The sequence below is a fragment of the Pomacea canaliculata genome, linkage group LG12 (genome assembly GCF_003073045.1).
Source record: "Pomacea canaliculata isolate SZHN2017 linkage group LG12, ASM307304v1, whole genome shotgun sequence".
In the NCBI taxonomy this organism is placed as follows: Eukaryota; Metazoa; Mollusca; class Gastropoda; order Architaenioglossa; family Ampullariidae; genus Pomacea; species Pomacea canaliculata.
The window spans coordinates 4,930,568-4,943,412 of NC_037601.1; the positions used below are offsets into that span (position 1 = coordinate 4,930,568).

At 38.0% G+C, this 12,845-nt stretch overlaps 1 protein-coding gene across 1 annotated transcript; it reads right to left on the bottom strand.

Moving 5' to 3' along the window:
* Window positions 1-484: 484 nt before the first annotated feature.
* On the bottom strand, window positions 485-10,911 carry LOC112577324 (general transcription factor II-I repeat domain-containing protein 2-like). The gene is made up of 3 exons (XM_025260380.1): window positions 10,851-10,911; window positions 10,604-10,727; window positions 485-1,184 (listed from the first exon to the last, which is right to left on the bottom strand). The coding sequence occupies exons 1-3, from the start codon at window positions 10,909-10,911 to the stop codon at window positions 485-487; spliced, it is 885 nt and encodes a 294-aa protein (XP_025116165.1).
* Window positions 10,912-12,845: the final 1,934 nt, after the last annotated feature.

A 12,845-nucleotide genomic window follows, 5' to 3' on the forward strand; every position in this document is an offset into this window, starting at 1 on the left:
TGAAAACATCTTCATTGCAAATTTCCTCAGGTGAGAAATTTGTCAGCAGACAAAGATTTGTAAAAATCCACTAGTTTCGCAGAACTGAACGCTTCCTTCATGGTGTGATCTGACTGCAAGTCGATCAGCTCCAACTGCAGCTCATCAGGTGCTGCACCCGGATCAGCAGTGAATGGATAAGCCAGAATATTAAATTCTCGCTCAGTGTTACTTAAATCTTGAAATCGTCTTTCCATTTCTTCCTCCAAGCTCTTCAAATAGCCCTTAACTTTGGTTGCTATATTCCCGGCCACTTTCTGTTTCCTAGCAAAGGGAAATGGCAGAACTTGCCTTCACCTGCTTGCTGAGCAAAGGGTCTCAGTTTTAACTTAAAAGCCTTCACATGTGTCCACATTTCATGAGCAAACAAACCCTTTCCCTGAAACGTCACATTCAGATCATTTAATTTCTCGAACATATCAACAGCAAACATGAAGTCGAACCTTCACTCTTCACACACCGTTTTGGTTTTGAATTCACAAGAAATTTCCTTCATGTCAAGGAAAACAAAGATTTCCTCCCTCAATGCCCAGACTCTTTTTAGCACTTTGCCCAGACTCAACCACCTAACATTGTTGTGGTAAAGAACGTCTTCATATTCTGTCTCCATATCCTCCAGCAGAGACTTAAACTGCCGGTGGTTGAGCGCTTTTAATTTAATAATATTCACAACACTTATCACAGGTTCAATCACGTGCTTAATATCCAATGCTGATTTGCACAAACTTTCTTGATGCAAAATACAGTGGAATGATAAAATATCACTGCCTGGATTTTCAGTTGTTAATTTGTCTTTCGAAAGTTTCACCATTCCTATGTTTTTGCCAGTGAATGATTTGGCTCCATGTGTGGTGATACTGGCCATCCTATCCCATGACAATCCTCTTTCTTCCACACAGTCCACTGCACACTCAAACAAGTCCTGACCAGTTGTTGTATTTTTCATTGATTCCATGCTTAACAATTCTTCTGTGATGGTAAAAGTATTGTCAGTTCCACGGATAAAGATGAGCAGTTGTGCGGTGTCTTCATTATCGGTGCTCTCATCTAATGCCAATGAATACCACAGAAAATCACGGCTTGCAGTGTCCAGCTGTTGTGTGAGTTCATCGTTGATGACCTCTATGCGCCGCACGACAGTCCGCCTTGATAATGAAATGTTTTCAAATGTATTTCTGATTTCTGGACACACGACACTTGCGCAATCGACCATGCACTTTTTTATGAACTCCACGTCTGAAAAGAGCTTGTTGCATTTTGCAATATTATATACTACCATGAAACTAGTCTCTATTGCACTATACTGGATGGTTGATTGTTTGGAAAATATAGTCTGTTGTTTCTTGAGCTTTGCAACATACTCCGCGGCTTTTCTTCTTGCATTCTTCTTCCGAAAATTTGCTGCCAAATTCGCGATGTTTCGTTTGATGGTGTCGCTTCAAATTAAACTCCTTGACAACAGCAATCGTTTCGCAACACAGTAAGCACACTACCTTATCGTCCGTTTTACAAAAGAAATATTTGTGTGTCCATTCTTGATTAAACACTCGACATTCCGTATCAACTTTACGTTTTTTTTTTAAGGATTCATGCAGGGCTTCTGCTAAGGCTAAATTCTTTAGAATTCTTTTCAGATTTTTAAGGGGTCCCTGTTCTTTGCCCAAATTTGAAGGGGACCCCATTGACGAAAATGGAAGGGGTCCTCCGAACTTTTAATGCGTACTGTACGCAATTTTTTGCGTAAGCAGAAGCCCTGATTCATGCTTCCACTTATGTCGGCAACGTGTACTGATATGGGGATTTCCGCACTGAGTACGCATGCGCGTTGCCGGCTCTCATGGTAAAACGCATAAAAGTGGGATCATAATTCGCGGCGGCACGAAACAAACCGAGTTTCGGTTGAAAACTGTCAAATTTTGTGAATATTAAAAAAAAATCTTATGTTTTGGCGGGCCGTATGAAATGGCGAGGCGGGCCGGATCCGGCCCGCGGGCCGTATTTTGCCCACCCCTGCTGTAACCTATAATGTGTTGTTAATCGCGATGCTTCTTGTTAACCTTTGTCTTGTTGACGTCTGCCATTGACCCCGTGCGTGTTCACATCTGTTCACAGGCTCGCCTGGACGTCCTGGGAAAGAAGTACGAGCAGGCCAGCCATTCTGTCAAGATCGCCTGGCTTTTCTTCGCCCTCGCCATCTCCTTTTGGCTCCTCCCCGGCATAGTAATTGGCATAGTAATCGCAACAATTTAGGATTAATAGCACAGCCAGCTCTTCATTCTCATCATTTCATGATCCACAGGCAACTGGCATGTCCGCATTTGGCAATGTGTGAACACTCACTAAACTATCACGAGGAAGAAAAGTCATCAATCTTTTCTAAATTGACATAAACAGATTACAAGCACTCAATGAGTTCACGGACATGTACAGAGCATCAATAGAAATAACTCTAGGCACACGAACAGAAGATAACTACTAAACAGAATATATTTTCTTAATGACTTTACGTAAACGAACAGAATATAGATACTAAACAGAAATAATGACTATATTGGAGCCAATCCTTCTCTTTGTATCTTCTTCCGTAGTCTTACAGTGTAGAATATTTTATCTGTTTGATTGACAGAGCGATGTAACAAAGTAACACTATTATGTTTATCTCATAACATTTGTAAAATAAAGTAATCACCGTGTGTAATGAAAGATATTTTTTTCAAGAGAGGTCGTTTTGAAAGCTTTAATCGGGTGGGTGTTCGGTAGTGTCGCCGTTGCCAGAAGCCCCGCCCTCAACATCTGTAGCTGATGTAGAAGTAGAGAAGTAGAGGTGAGCAGTGTGCACACTATTGACTGTCATGAAGCATATCCCAGTCAGGTGTGAAGGAATAACAAATACTCCCATTATACGACTAATAATAATATTAATGTCTACTTGTGTAGTGTCAACAGTGTTGTAGACTTTGACTTATGGTCTTGTCTTATTCATCCGCTTTTATCTTCTCTCTCTTTACTCTCTGTTCTATGTAACATAGCCCTGTGGATCGCAATAAATCGGGTGGCGACCGTTTATGTCGGGTATTTTGTTACCCAATTACATTAAATTAGGCTAACTCTAAGGGGTCCCTTTACAAAGTTGAAAAAAAAACCACCAAGAAATCAACTACTTTGTTCAACTGCCTTTCAGGCACACAAAGGACAAAGCACTGTAATGTCTAGTCAGAAACGGCGAGATGTCTGTGCCACGAAGAGTGCGCAAGCATCTGTGATGAGCTTATGCTCACTGTACTTAGGGTGCTTACTTTCTTTCCGTTTCTGAGATGATGATTTTAACCTCGCTGTCAACATCTTGGAAATAGAAGAAAAAAAAACTCAGTGCAAGGGAAGTAACTCTCACCTTGTAGCAGACGACAATAGACTGGGCTACGATGTCAGACACTATATTTAACTCAGTGCAAGGGAAGTAACTCTCACCTTGTAGCAGACGACAATAGACTGGGCTACGATGTCAGACACTACACTTACCCAATTTTGTATCTGTTCTTCGCCCAAATTTGAAGGGGTCCCCTGGGACACCATTGATGAAAATTGAAGGGGTCCTCCGAACTTTTAATGCGTACTGTACGCAATTTTTGGCGTAAGCAGAAGCCCTGTGTTAATTAATAAGCAATTTAGTGTGAGAGCACGCGGTAAATGATTTGGTAGAGGTATCGAGAGTGTGATAGGCAGAAGGACGGAATCACAACCTCTGATCTGCTCCTACCCAGAGCTCACGACAATCAATACTAAAACGTGAGTGGAAGATTCCTGTAATAAAAAACCGTCGTGACCTAACGACCTTTTAAAATACACGTAATGCCTAATTCAGCAAATTCAAGGAAGGGGAAGTAAGCAATCAAAAGATGTTGTCATGGCGGTTATCTACCTTGAGTCACAGCCGGGTCATCAGCCCGTGCCAGACGCTGCTGTCTTGGATGGAATCAAACAATCAACAGGTTCTGTCATGGAACGTTGAACTGACAGAAACTATATCCACCGATGTGTTGGCTAAACAACTGAGCATCTCCACATGTCCCAGTATTTTATCCACGGGTATACCTCGAGCTAAAGCAACCTCTGGGGTAGTTATCGGGCCGTTAGTCTAAGCTGCCTTCTGATAAGTTGTAAAACAGAGATTAGGGACACAAAGCATTTTTATATATTCCAGTGTGTCTGATAATGACGATGTCGTTGTTGTTATTATTATTTGCTCCAACAAAATTCAAAGGTCATTTCATCTGGAATTGTATTATACATTCAGTCTTAGCTACGGCAAATGTTATTTTTTCACAGATGAAATGTTGCAATATTCTGATGTTGAACTCATTTGTAATAAAGATCAAGATAAGAGACTATGAAAAAAAATGTACAAATGAATTGTAAGCCACACCTTTTCCACAAAAATGGATACGATATCATCAGCTTCTCTTTACAGATTGTGTGTATCAGTGTGTGTTTGTGTGTGTTTGTGTGTGTGTGTGTTGGGGGGGGGGGACTTTTTTTTGTGGCTTCTCATAAAGTAAACTCAAACCGCTGAACAATACTATTGCTTTTTCTCCTTTTTATCTATTACAGCGGATTTGAAAAGAAGTGAGAATGAATTTATATTAGAGATTTACTGCTACTCCTGCTAATTCTTTCCTTGAGAATGATGAAGAAAGAGAGAAGATTACTGTAGATGAAAAGAATTCCTTGCCATTGTGTGTATCGTGATATTAGCATGCTCAATGTGCATTCACCAATTAACGATCTCAAAATACAAATAAAATTTGAAAGGAAGATTTTAGAAAAAAAACTAAACTAAATCAATACCAAGCAACAAAATTAAAACAAGATAAGACAGTAAATACGAACAAAGTACTAAAAATCCAATCAGAAATAAGAAAATGAAATTGCTATAAGTAACAGCTTTACAAGAAATATTTACGAAAGAGAGCTGTTTAATAAATAGGATTTAATGATTTAAGAGATGTAAATCTTGAAGATGTCACTGAATGAAATCCACGACTGCCAGTGACAAAAAATGGGAAGCCGATGTACAACAACAACGTACACACGTTAACGACCTGTGAAGTCCGTAAACAGGTGTTACTAGAAAAAATCTCAGGAAAGATGGAAACAAAAGGACTGGGTTAAAAATTACGATTGACTTTCCATTCACTGACTTCAATGGGTAAGTTAAGTACGTCATCTACACCTGTGTAACAGACAAGCATGATGCATAAAATTGTTGATCATAACGCTTTTCCCAATAAAAGAGGAACATAGTGAGAATTCAAATATGAGCTGCTAGGGAAAGCAATGGTGAGAAACGATGGAATTTTCGTATTAATTTCTTTTCTCTGTTAAGGTAGGCTACCTCTGCCTGCATTTAATAAGAAGTCGCCTGAATAAAAGTAATATAGGGGATGGCTAGTGGAGAATAACTGGCAAGCCCCATCTCATTCAGCCGGAAGTACGTATCAACGGCATCAGGACTCGTTCTCGAGCGGGAAAGTCCGTAAACAGTGCCACTCCACCAGAAACTGCGGGACGGACGACAATATCGCCGGTCAAGAAGATCACGAGTGGACATTCCCACTCATAGCCCTCAATGTCCATCTTAAGCACGGTCAGCTGCTCCTAAACAAACAAGCAGCAACAACAACCAATAACACAGTGCTTCCTCACTGTTTGCAGTGGAGTAACGTACGACAGCGTTTATGTAGAACTTAATTGTAAGTTTTGAAATTAACAAAAATCATAAAGTCAGAAACACAACTGAGACTTTAGATTAAGAAACAGTACTGTAACATTCTTTTGAGTATTTTTTAAATGGTCCATTTACTATTTGATCATAAATTTTACTTTACTTGTTACTAAAAATTTGAATTTTAAATTGTCTGCCTTAAAAAATTGAGTTAAAACGCAAATGCCCGTGTGTTGCTGACATCAGTTGTAAGTGTTATAGATGGCGTCTGAGACACATCGTATCTTGTATTGCCTTACACATCAATATCGCACCAACACTCTTCTTCAAGTGACGTTATGTCTAACCTTTCTGTGACCCAGGAGGTCAAGGATTGTCTGCAGACGTCTCATCGGCCACCGTTGACCGCCGGGCGGTCAATACAATCGACTCTGGGTACAAAACGTCGTTCGTCCTTATCGCTGATGCAATGTTCGATTCTCTTGAAAGAAAACACACGGTCCCCACGCTTGTGATCATCAGTGTCCAGGCATGCTGCAACATGATGTCACAAAACTCTGACAATGCTCTCCGTGTTACCCACTGCATGTATGATGAAAGAAAGTCTGAGACTCTACAAAGTTGCTACTGTTTTGTTGGCATTTTCCTAAAATATATTATAAATTGTAATATATGAAAATAATAGAAATTATATATATAATAACTCATTTCTCAAATAATTTTTTTTGTGATTGTGATTTACCTGGGATCAAAGGAGTAGACGGCTGCATCCTATGGCTGCCATCGCATAGACATTCAAAGCGAAAGTCCATAGTTAATACTGCAAATAAAAGTGTCAGAGACAGAGGGTGTTTTTTCCCATTTTGTGTGTGTATAGAATACTATACTATAGATATACGCGCAAAGAAACACACAAAACACACACACACACTTTAGACTGCGAGCGTGCGTGTGAGTTGGTTTCCATGTGTGTTTGTGTGTATGTGAGAGAGAGACTGGGATCGTGGGTGCGCACTTGAATAAGAACTGTCAAAGAAAAACAGAGGCGTTGGAAGCAGAATTGATAAGATTATTATGAGCTTAGAGCTAGTGATTACATTCTTTGCATAATACGTTAACTATTTTTAAACTATTCTATAACCCTGTAAACCACAAGTGTAATATCCCCTGAAAAGAAAACTAACAGTTTTTAAATCTTGAATACAGACTAATATATTCAATTCATCTAATAGCAATGATAAAAATAAGTTGTTGGTCTGAAATAGGATTTTGTGGGTCTTGCCTTAAATGCCTGATAAAAATAAACGTCTTCTTACAGAAAATAAAATTGGAAGAGATTTTGTAATGTATACGCATTTATCCAAAAAATTATGTTAACATTACCTTGAACGAGTATAAATGAAACAAAATGACTTCAAAAATTATATAGATGGAAAAAGAAATACTTTGGCGGACATAGTTGTGGAGACTTTCTACATAATGTGAGAACTGGTGAAAAGCTTTTCTGATAAGTCAATAATTTCACGAAAATGGAAGGAAAACCATGTTTATTTTCTTCAGAGACTTACCCAAATGAGTACACTAAACAGTTGTTCTGCACAATTATCATCAAAGCAACAGGCCAGTTTTTCCCATTGCTCTTTTGTTTTTTGCAGTTACCTTATTCTTCCCCAGTCACTGAAACAACATTTTTCATCTTATGTAATTTTGTAAGACTAGTTTAGCTATCACAATCATTAAAGGTCACCAAAAAATCAAATTTCATGTGTAATGAGAGACAGGTAATACTTGTTGACTGATTATTCCTGAACCCGCTTTATTCATAACTCCTTGTGACGACTAACCTGTCTAAACTAAACTAAAGCATGTCTAGAAATGTTGTTTTCTGTATGCCCAAATCGATGATGTTGACACTTATTTACTATTTGTAATTCTCCCTGCGAGTCGTTGCTGACCACTGTGTCATTTGTGTCTACTTTGTCTCGTGAATATTGTATTGTATGATACCTTTCCAATATCACAGGCATGCCCCCACATGGCACCCTCGTGAGGACGCGTTTGACGGTCTCACTCTAGAACAGAAATAAATGTTTCGACAGAACGACGGGGCATCTTTGATGATTCATCTAACTATGACAAACCACCTGTATTTTTGTCATCTACGTCTTGTAATGTTGATTATCGTCTGTTCTGTCTGTCTGTCTGTCTGTTCTGTCTGTCTGTCTGTCTAGTCTGTCTTCAGGTCTTTTAAGATTTTTGTATGTTTGCCTGTATGACTGTCTTTCTTTCTGTCTGTGGCTAGGACTCTGAATATTATGTATATTTTCTTATCTCATTAGTCTCACTTATTGAAATCATTGAGGCTCTGGCTTTGTTCCTCACTTCATCGGTACATTCAAGATTCTTAATAAAAATATTATTACTCGTATGGATTACAACTTTCTTACTATTGTGTTACTGTAATACTGACCTCTCCATGTAGAGCAAATGTTACACTGTTTTTTTCAAAAGTAGAAAAGTCTGGCGTGTCATCGAGGGAGACGTTATGAACAACGTAATAAACAACAGACTCTAGTCCAAGATTATTATAAAACACAATGCTCAGCCATGTAAACTTCTTGAAAAATATTCATCGCCATTACTGCAAAGAAAAGCAAACAAAATTTCAGACTATTTTCTTACTTTTAGAATAGAACTACAAATCAAGAAAACTGTTGTGGTGAGATATAAGTGAGGTTTCTGAAAATAGTTAAATTATTAGTTTGCTTATTAAATTGTTTTTAAATTTAAACCTTACAGAATGTTTATAGGCTATGCGCATGACATAATTTTATCAAACTTATATTCGATAAAAAAAAAACAGGCAAACGAATACACTGTTTGTGCTAGAGAATATTTCTTGTATCCGTCCCTGCTCAAACTAGTATTCCCTCATGAAAAAAGACAATTTAAACCAGGTAAAACAAATTCATTATTGATTGTACTTCAGACTAAACCTGTAAAATATTACACAAGTGACTCTAGTGAATGTCAGGCAGAAAATTGCGTCCACAGACATGTTTAAATTTTGTCAAAGTCAGCAGGCAATGCAGGGGGTTACTGAAGAGGCCAAGTCGACAGTAACAAACAACACTTTTGTTTCTTAAAGCGCTTATTTGCTATTTTCTGTTGGTATTGTGGTATGTTGTAGTGGTGATGATGATGGATGATGGGATGATGGATGATGATGGATTGATGATTCCTAAAATCAATGACCATCTGACTCAACATATATCTATATCTCACACCTCCACTATAGTCACAATGTTTTTAACAGTACTGACAGCTTGGTCGAGGCAAGAAATATACTAGTTCGCAGTTAGTTCCAGATACTAAACAACCTACACGAATCACGCATTGTCCAAGCTGTCAGCATCCCACGCATGCTAGGAAAGAACCACTCCTTGAGGTCGGTAGACACACTAGGTCCTCAACCGCCATACTGCTACAGTACTCGAGACCACGTGCCGCCCCGGATTCTTTCACATCAGTACCCGAAAGGTCGCACCCACTGAGTTTCCCACGAAGTTCGCCACAGATGGAGGGATGAGGTGTATGGCCTCGTAGTTTTGGACTAACCTGTTGCCGTGTTAGATGATTGGATTCTGTGGGGACTGAATTAACACTTCTCTACGACATTCCGGCATCATGTGAAGAGGACAATGTACTCCCCAACTACGACCTGTAACTTGCATGTTACTCATTGCCATATGTATCTTTTATCTAACAGTCTATTCATTCTCTCTCAAAACATCATATTCCTCACGCAGAGAGTGACAACCATTTTCCCTCCCAGAGCCTCTTTGATATTATCAATCACATCATGCACGGCAGTCCAAAAACTACTACAAAGGTAAAAAGGTAGAAACATTCAATACCTTTTTGAAGCTGAAGGTTGTGTGGCTTCCGGATGGAGCAACCAGCTGCCAACACGTAGGGACGAAGTCTGACGAAAGTGAAAGAACTTCGCCAGCCCCACGGGTCGTTACTGCAGGATGACTGAGTCGCTCCTGGCAAGTAACCTTCCTTCCTGCTCCTCTACAAGTTATCAGTTCGCTTATCGTATAACAATTTACTGAATTACATCGAATCTGGAGCTATAAACAAGCCCTCCTTTTTGAAGAACTTGTAAAAACATGGATTCTGATCACTAAGTTGTTACTACACTTCTGCAAATGTGAACTTGTAGTAAAGATAATAATAATGATGATGATGCCATGATGATTTTGATTTATAAGAAGCCACTGACCACTGAACAAAGGTGTGTGCATGACGTCAAATTAATGGATACGCGAATGCGTACTGTGTATGACTCAACAGACGATTATGACGTCAAAAGTGCAGGCGAACCACAAAACAATGAATGCAATGAATAATAATAGAAATGAAAACAAAATGAATAATGATACCAAACAATGAGCAAATCTTGAAAGAGAAGCAAAACGCGACATGTCTGTGTGGCACCAAGAGCAGAAGTCATTTCGAGTAACAAAAACAATAACATTCTGATTCTGATTCAGATGGAGGAGAGCGTTTAAGAAAGTGAAATAAAATGGAATCTTTGCTCATTCAGTAAAAATTTGCTGCGAGACAGCTAGCCCATTTTGTCATCTTTCAAAATCTTAAATAACACTATGGATTGTAATACCTCTAATGACATTAAAAAAGGAGAAGAAGAAAAGAAGAAGAATCATCTTGGTAAATCTTAAATAACACTATGGACTGTAATACCTCTAATGACATTAAAAAAGGAGAAGAAGAAAAGAAGAAGAATCATCTCGGTAACACCTTATAAAGTCTCACTCTTCCATCAGGCTGCTCAGTTTTTCTTTAAGATTTGTGATCGCCATCTTTAATTCAGCTTTTGTAGGAGAATCTGGCACAGTTATAGAGCATGCAGGCTCAACTGCAATATCTGCTCGTTCTTCTGCAAACAGATGTATAAAAAAGATGCTTATAATGTACTGGACAATATCACCTATCATCTTATAAATATTTTCTTAATGAATGAAAACTAGCAAGAAGATATATATGATTTAAAAACAATTACCATGCAAGACTACAGCTTTCTGTGAAATCCTGGGCTGCTTTGCAGAGGTAGGTTTGGACATTCTGTCCATTGGTCGCTTTCTTGAAGAAGTTACCTACAAATACAGGTACATGGAAATGTGATTTACAGATTTTGCACCTATTAGCATAATAAAAAGGAGTTAACAGTAGCCAAAATATCCAATATATCTATATGTAGAATCTGTACAAACACACACACACACATTCAAACAGACCTCTTGCAGTGCATACTATGATCATCATTAGCCTTATGTGCCAGTTAGAGTGATCTCTCATGATAAATGTTAATTAAAAAAATAAAATATGACAGAAACAAAGGCCCATGAAATATGGTAAAAGTATGGCTTTGTAACTTGATATATTGAATATATTATCTATTAAAATAGCGTAAGTTATCCAACCTTAGACTTACAGTATAGAAATTTTTGTTGATCGATTGTAACAAAAGAAGAATATTATATTTTAGCTCATAACAATTGTAAAATAAAGAAAAACTGATTATTATGTGTGATTCTAGAGAGAAATATAAGATATATTTCTTCTCTAAGAGAGGTCGTTTTAAAAGTTTTAAAAACAGGTCAGAATATATTTATAAAAAATTGTATACACATTGCATCACATGTACATCAAATTGCATAAAAATAGAAAGAAACGGACAAGGGAGGTAATAAAGAGCAGATTAAAAAAGAAGACCGCGAATGATTATCTCCCGTTTTTCGAATCGTTCCTAGCTCGCGCAAAACTCATTAATACTCGTGTATATTGAAGTAAAAGCTATTGTTTATTTATTGTTCTGTTTTCATTTTTTGTGAACCTGGTACATCAGGACCTGAACGTTAAACCAGGATTAAAGAAGGTTTATCCCGTGGTTTAAAAAAAAGACAGACTAGTCGAGTAGCATGCCTGCCAACTCATGTGCTGCAAGGTTGTTATTATGGGCAGGGCCACACCTTTTCTTAACCAGTTTGCTCCCACAGCTAGTAGACAAACTCTCCTAAACGATAGTAAGAGATGAAAACATTACAATAATAAGAGTTAAAACTTGACAATACTGAGAGCTGATAGTTTAATACTAAGAGCTGATATTACAATAATGAGAGCTGAAAACATTGCAATAATGAAAATGAAATCATTTTAATTAAAAGATTTTAAAATGTTAAAATAATGACGGGTGAAAACATTAAAATACTAAGGGTTAAAATTTTACGATACTGAGAGTTGAAAATATTATATTTATGAGGGATGAAACATTACAGTACTGAGAGTTGAAACCATTACATTCATAAAGGTTGAAAATAGGAGTCAGGACCGAAACTTGTCAAATAAAAAAGAAATTAGTTTCTTTTTCTTTTCCAACTCTGCGCCTTCCTTCACTATAATTAAAATCCTAGACACTACAGGATGCAAGTCTTATTGAAATGCAGATATGAAGGTGAGGAAGAATTCAAGTCCCTCCCATGCGCTGCACCTGGGTGTATTTATAGTAACAGCCATGGAGGTCAGTGGACTGAAGGTGGTTAGTAGTACATGAGGTAGCACGACCTGATCATTTCAGTAAAGTGCGAGCTGTGTGTGTGTGTGGTGAGGTTTGTGTATGTGTGGTGAGGTCTGTGTCTATGTGTCCCTGCTACGGACATGTAGCTTATGGACATACCGGGTAACCTTAATAGGAGATAAAAACAGACCTGAGTAAACACTTCTTAAGGGACACATTGTTTAGTACCCCTTGCAATTCTCCACCCGGAAGGAAATAATGTACATCACCGGAAACTTTGTTATCTTATTGACTAATCTGCATATTATTTAGCCTTAGTTGTATTTAATACATGGAAACAAAAAAATCCAAGTAGTGCACTAGGGCTGTGTTCCTGTATATTTTATCTTGGCAGTACACTTTCTAGTTCTTCCTGTTACAATGCGACATGATTAGTGCTAGAATTACACTAAGGATGAATAGAGTGTAGTGATGTATTTT

Excerpts from the sequence above, each read along its gene's own strand:
- LOC112577324 (XM_025260380.1), bottom strand. The coding sequence starts at position 10,911 with ATGTCCAAACCTACCTCTGCAAAGCAGCCCAGGATTTCACAGAAAGCT. Across the intron at positions 10,728-10,850 it reads GAAAGCTGTAGTCTTGCATG|AAGAACGAGCAGATATTGCA; the intron begins GTAATTGTTTTT and ends ATCTGTTTGCAG. Across the intron at positions 1,185-10,603 it reads CTGAGCAGCCTGATGGAAGA|GCGGACTGTCGTGCGGCGCA; the intron begins GTGAGACTTTAT and ends TTCATTATCAAG.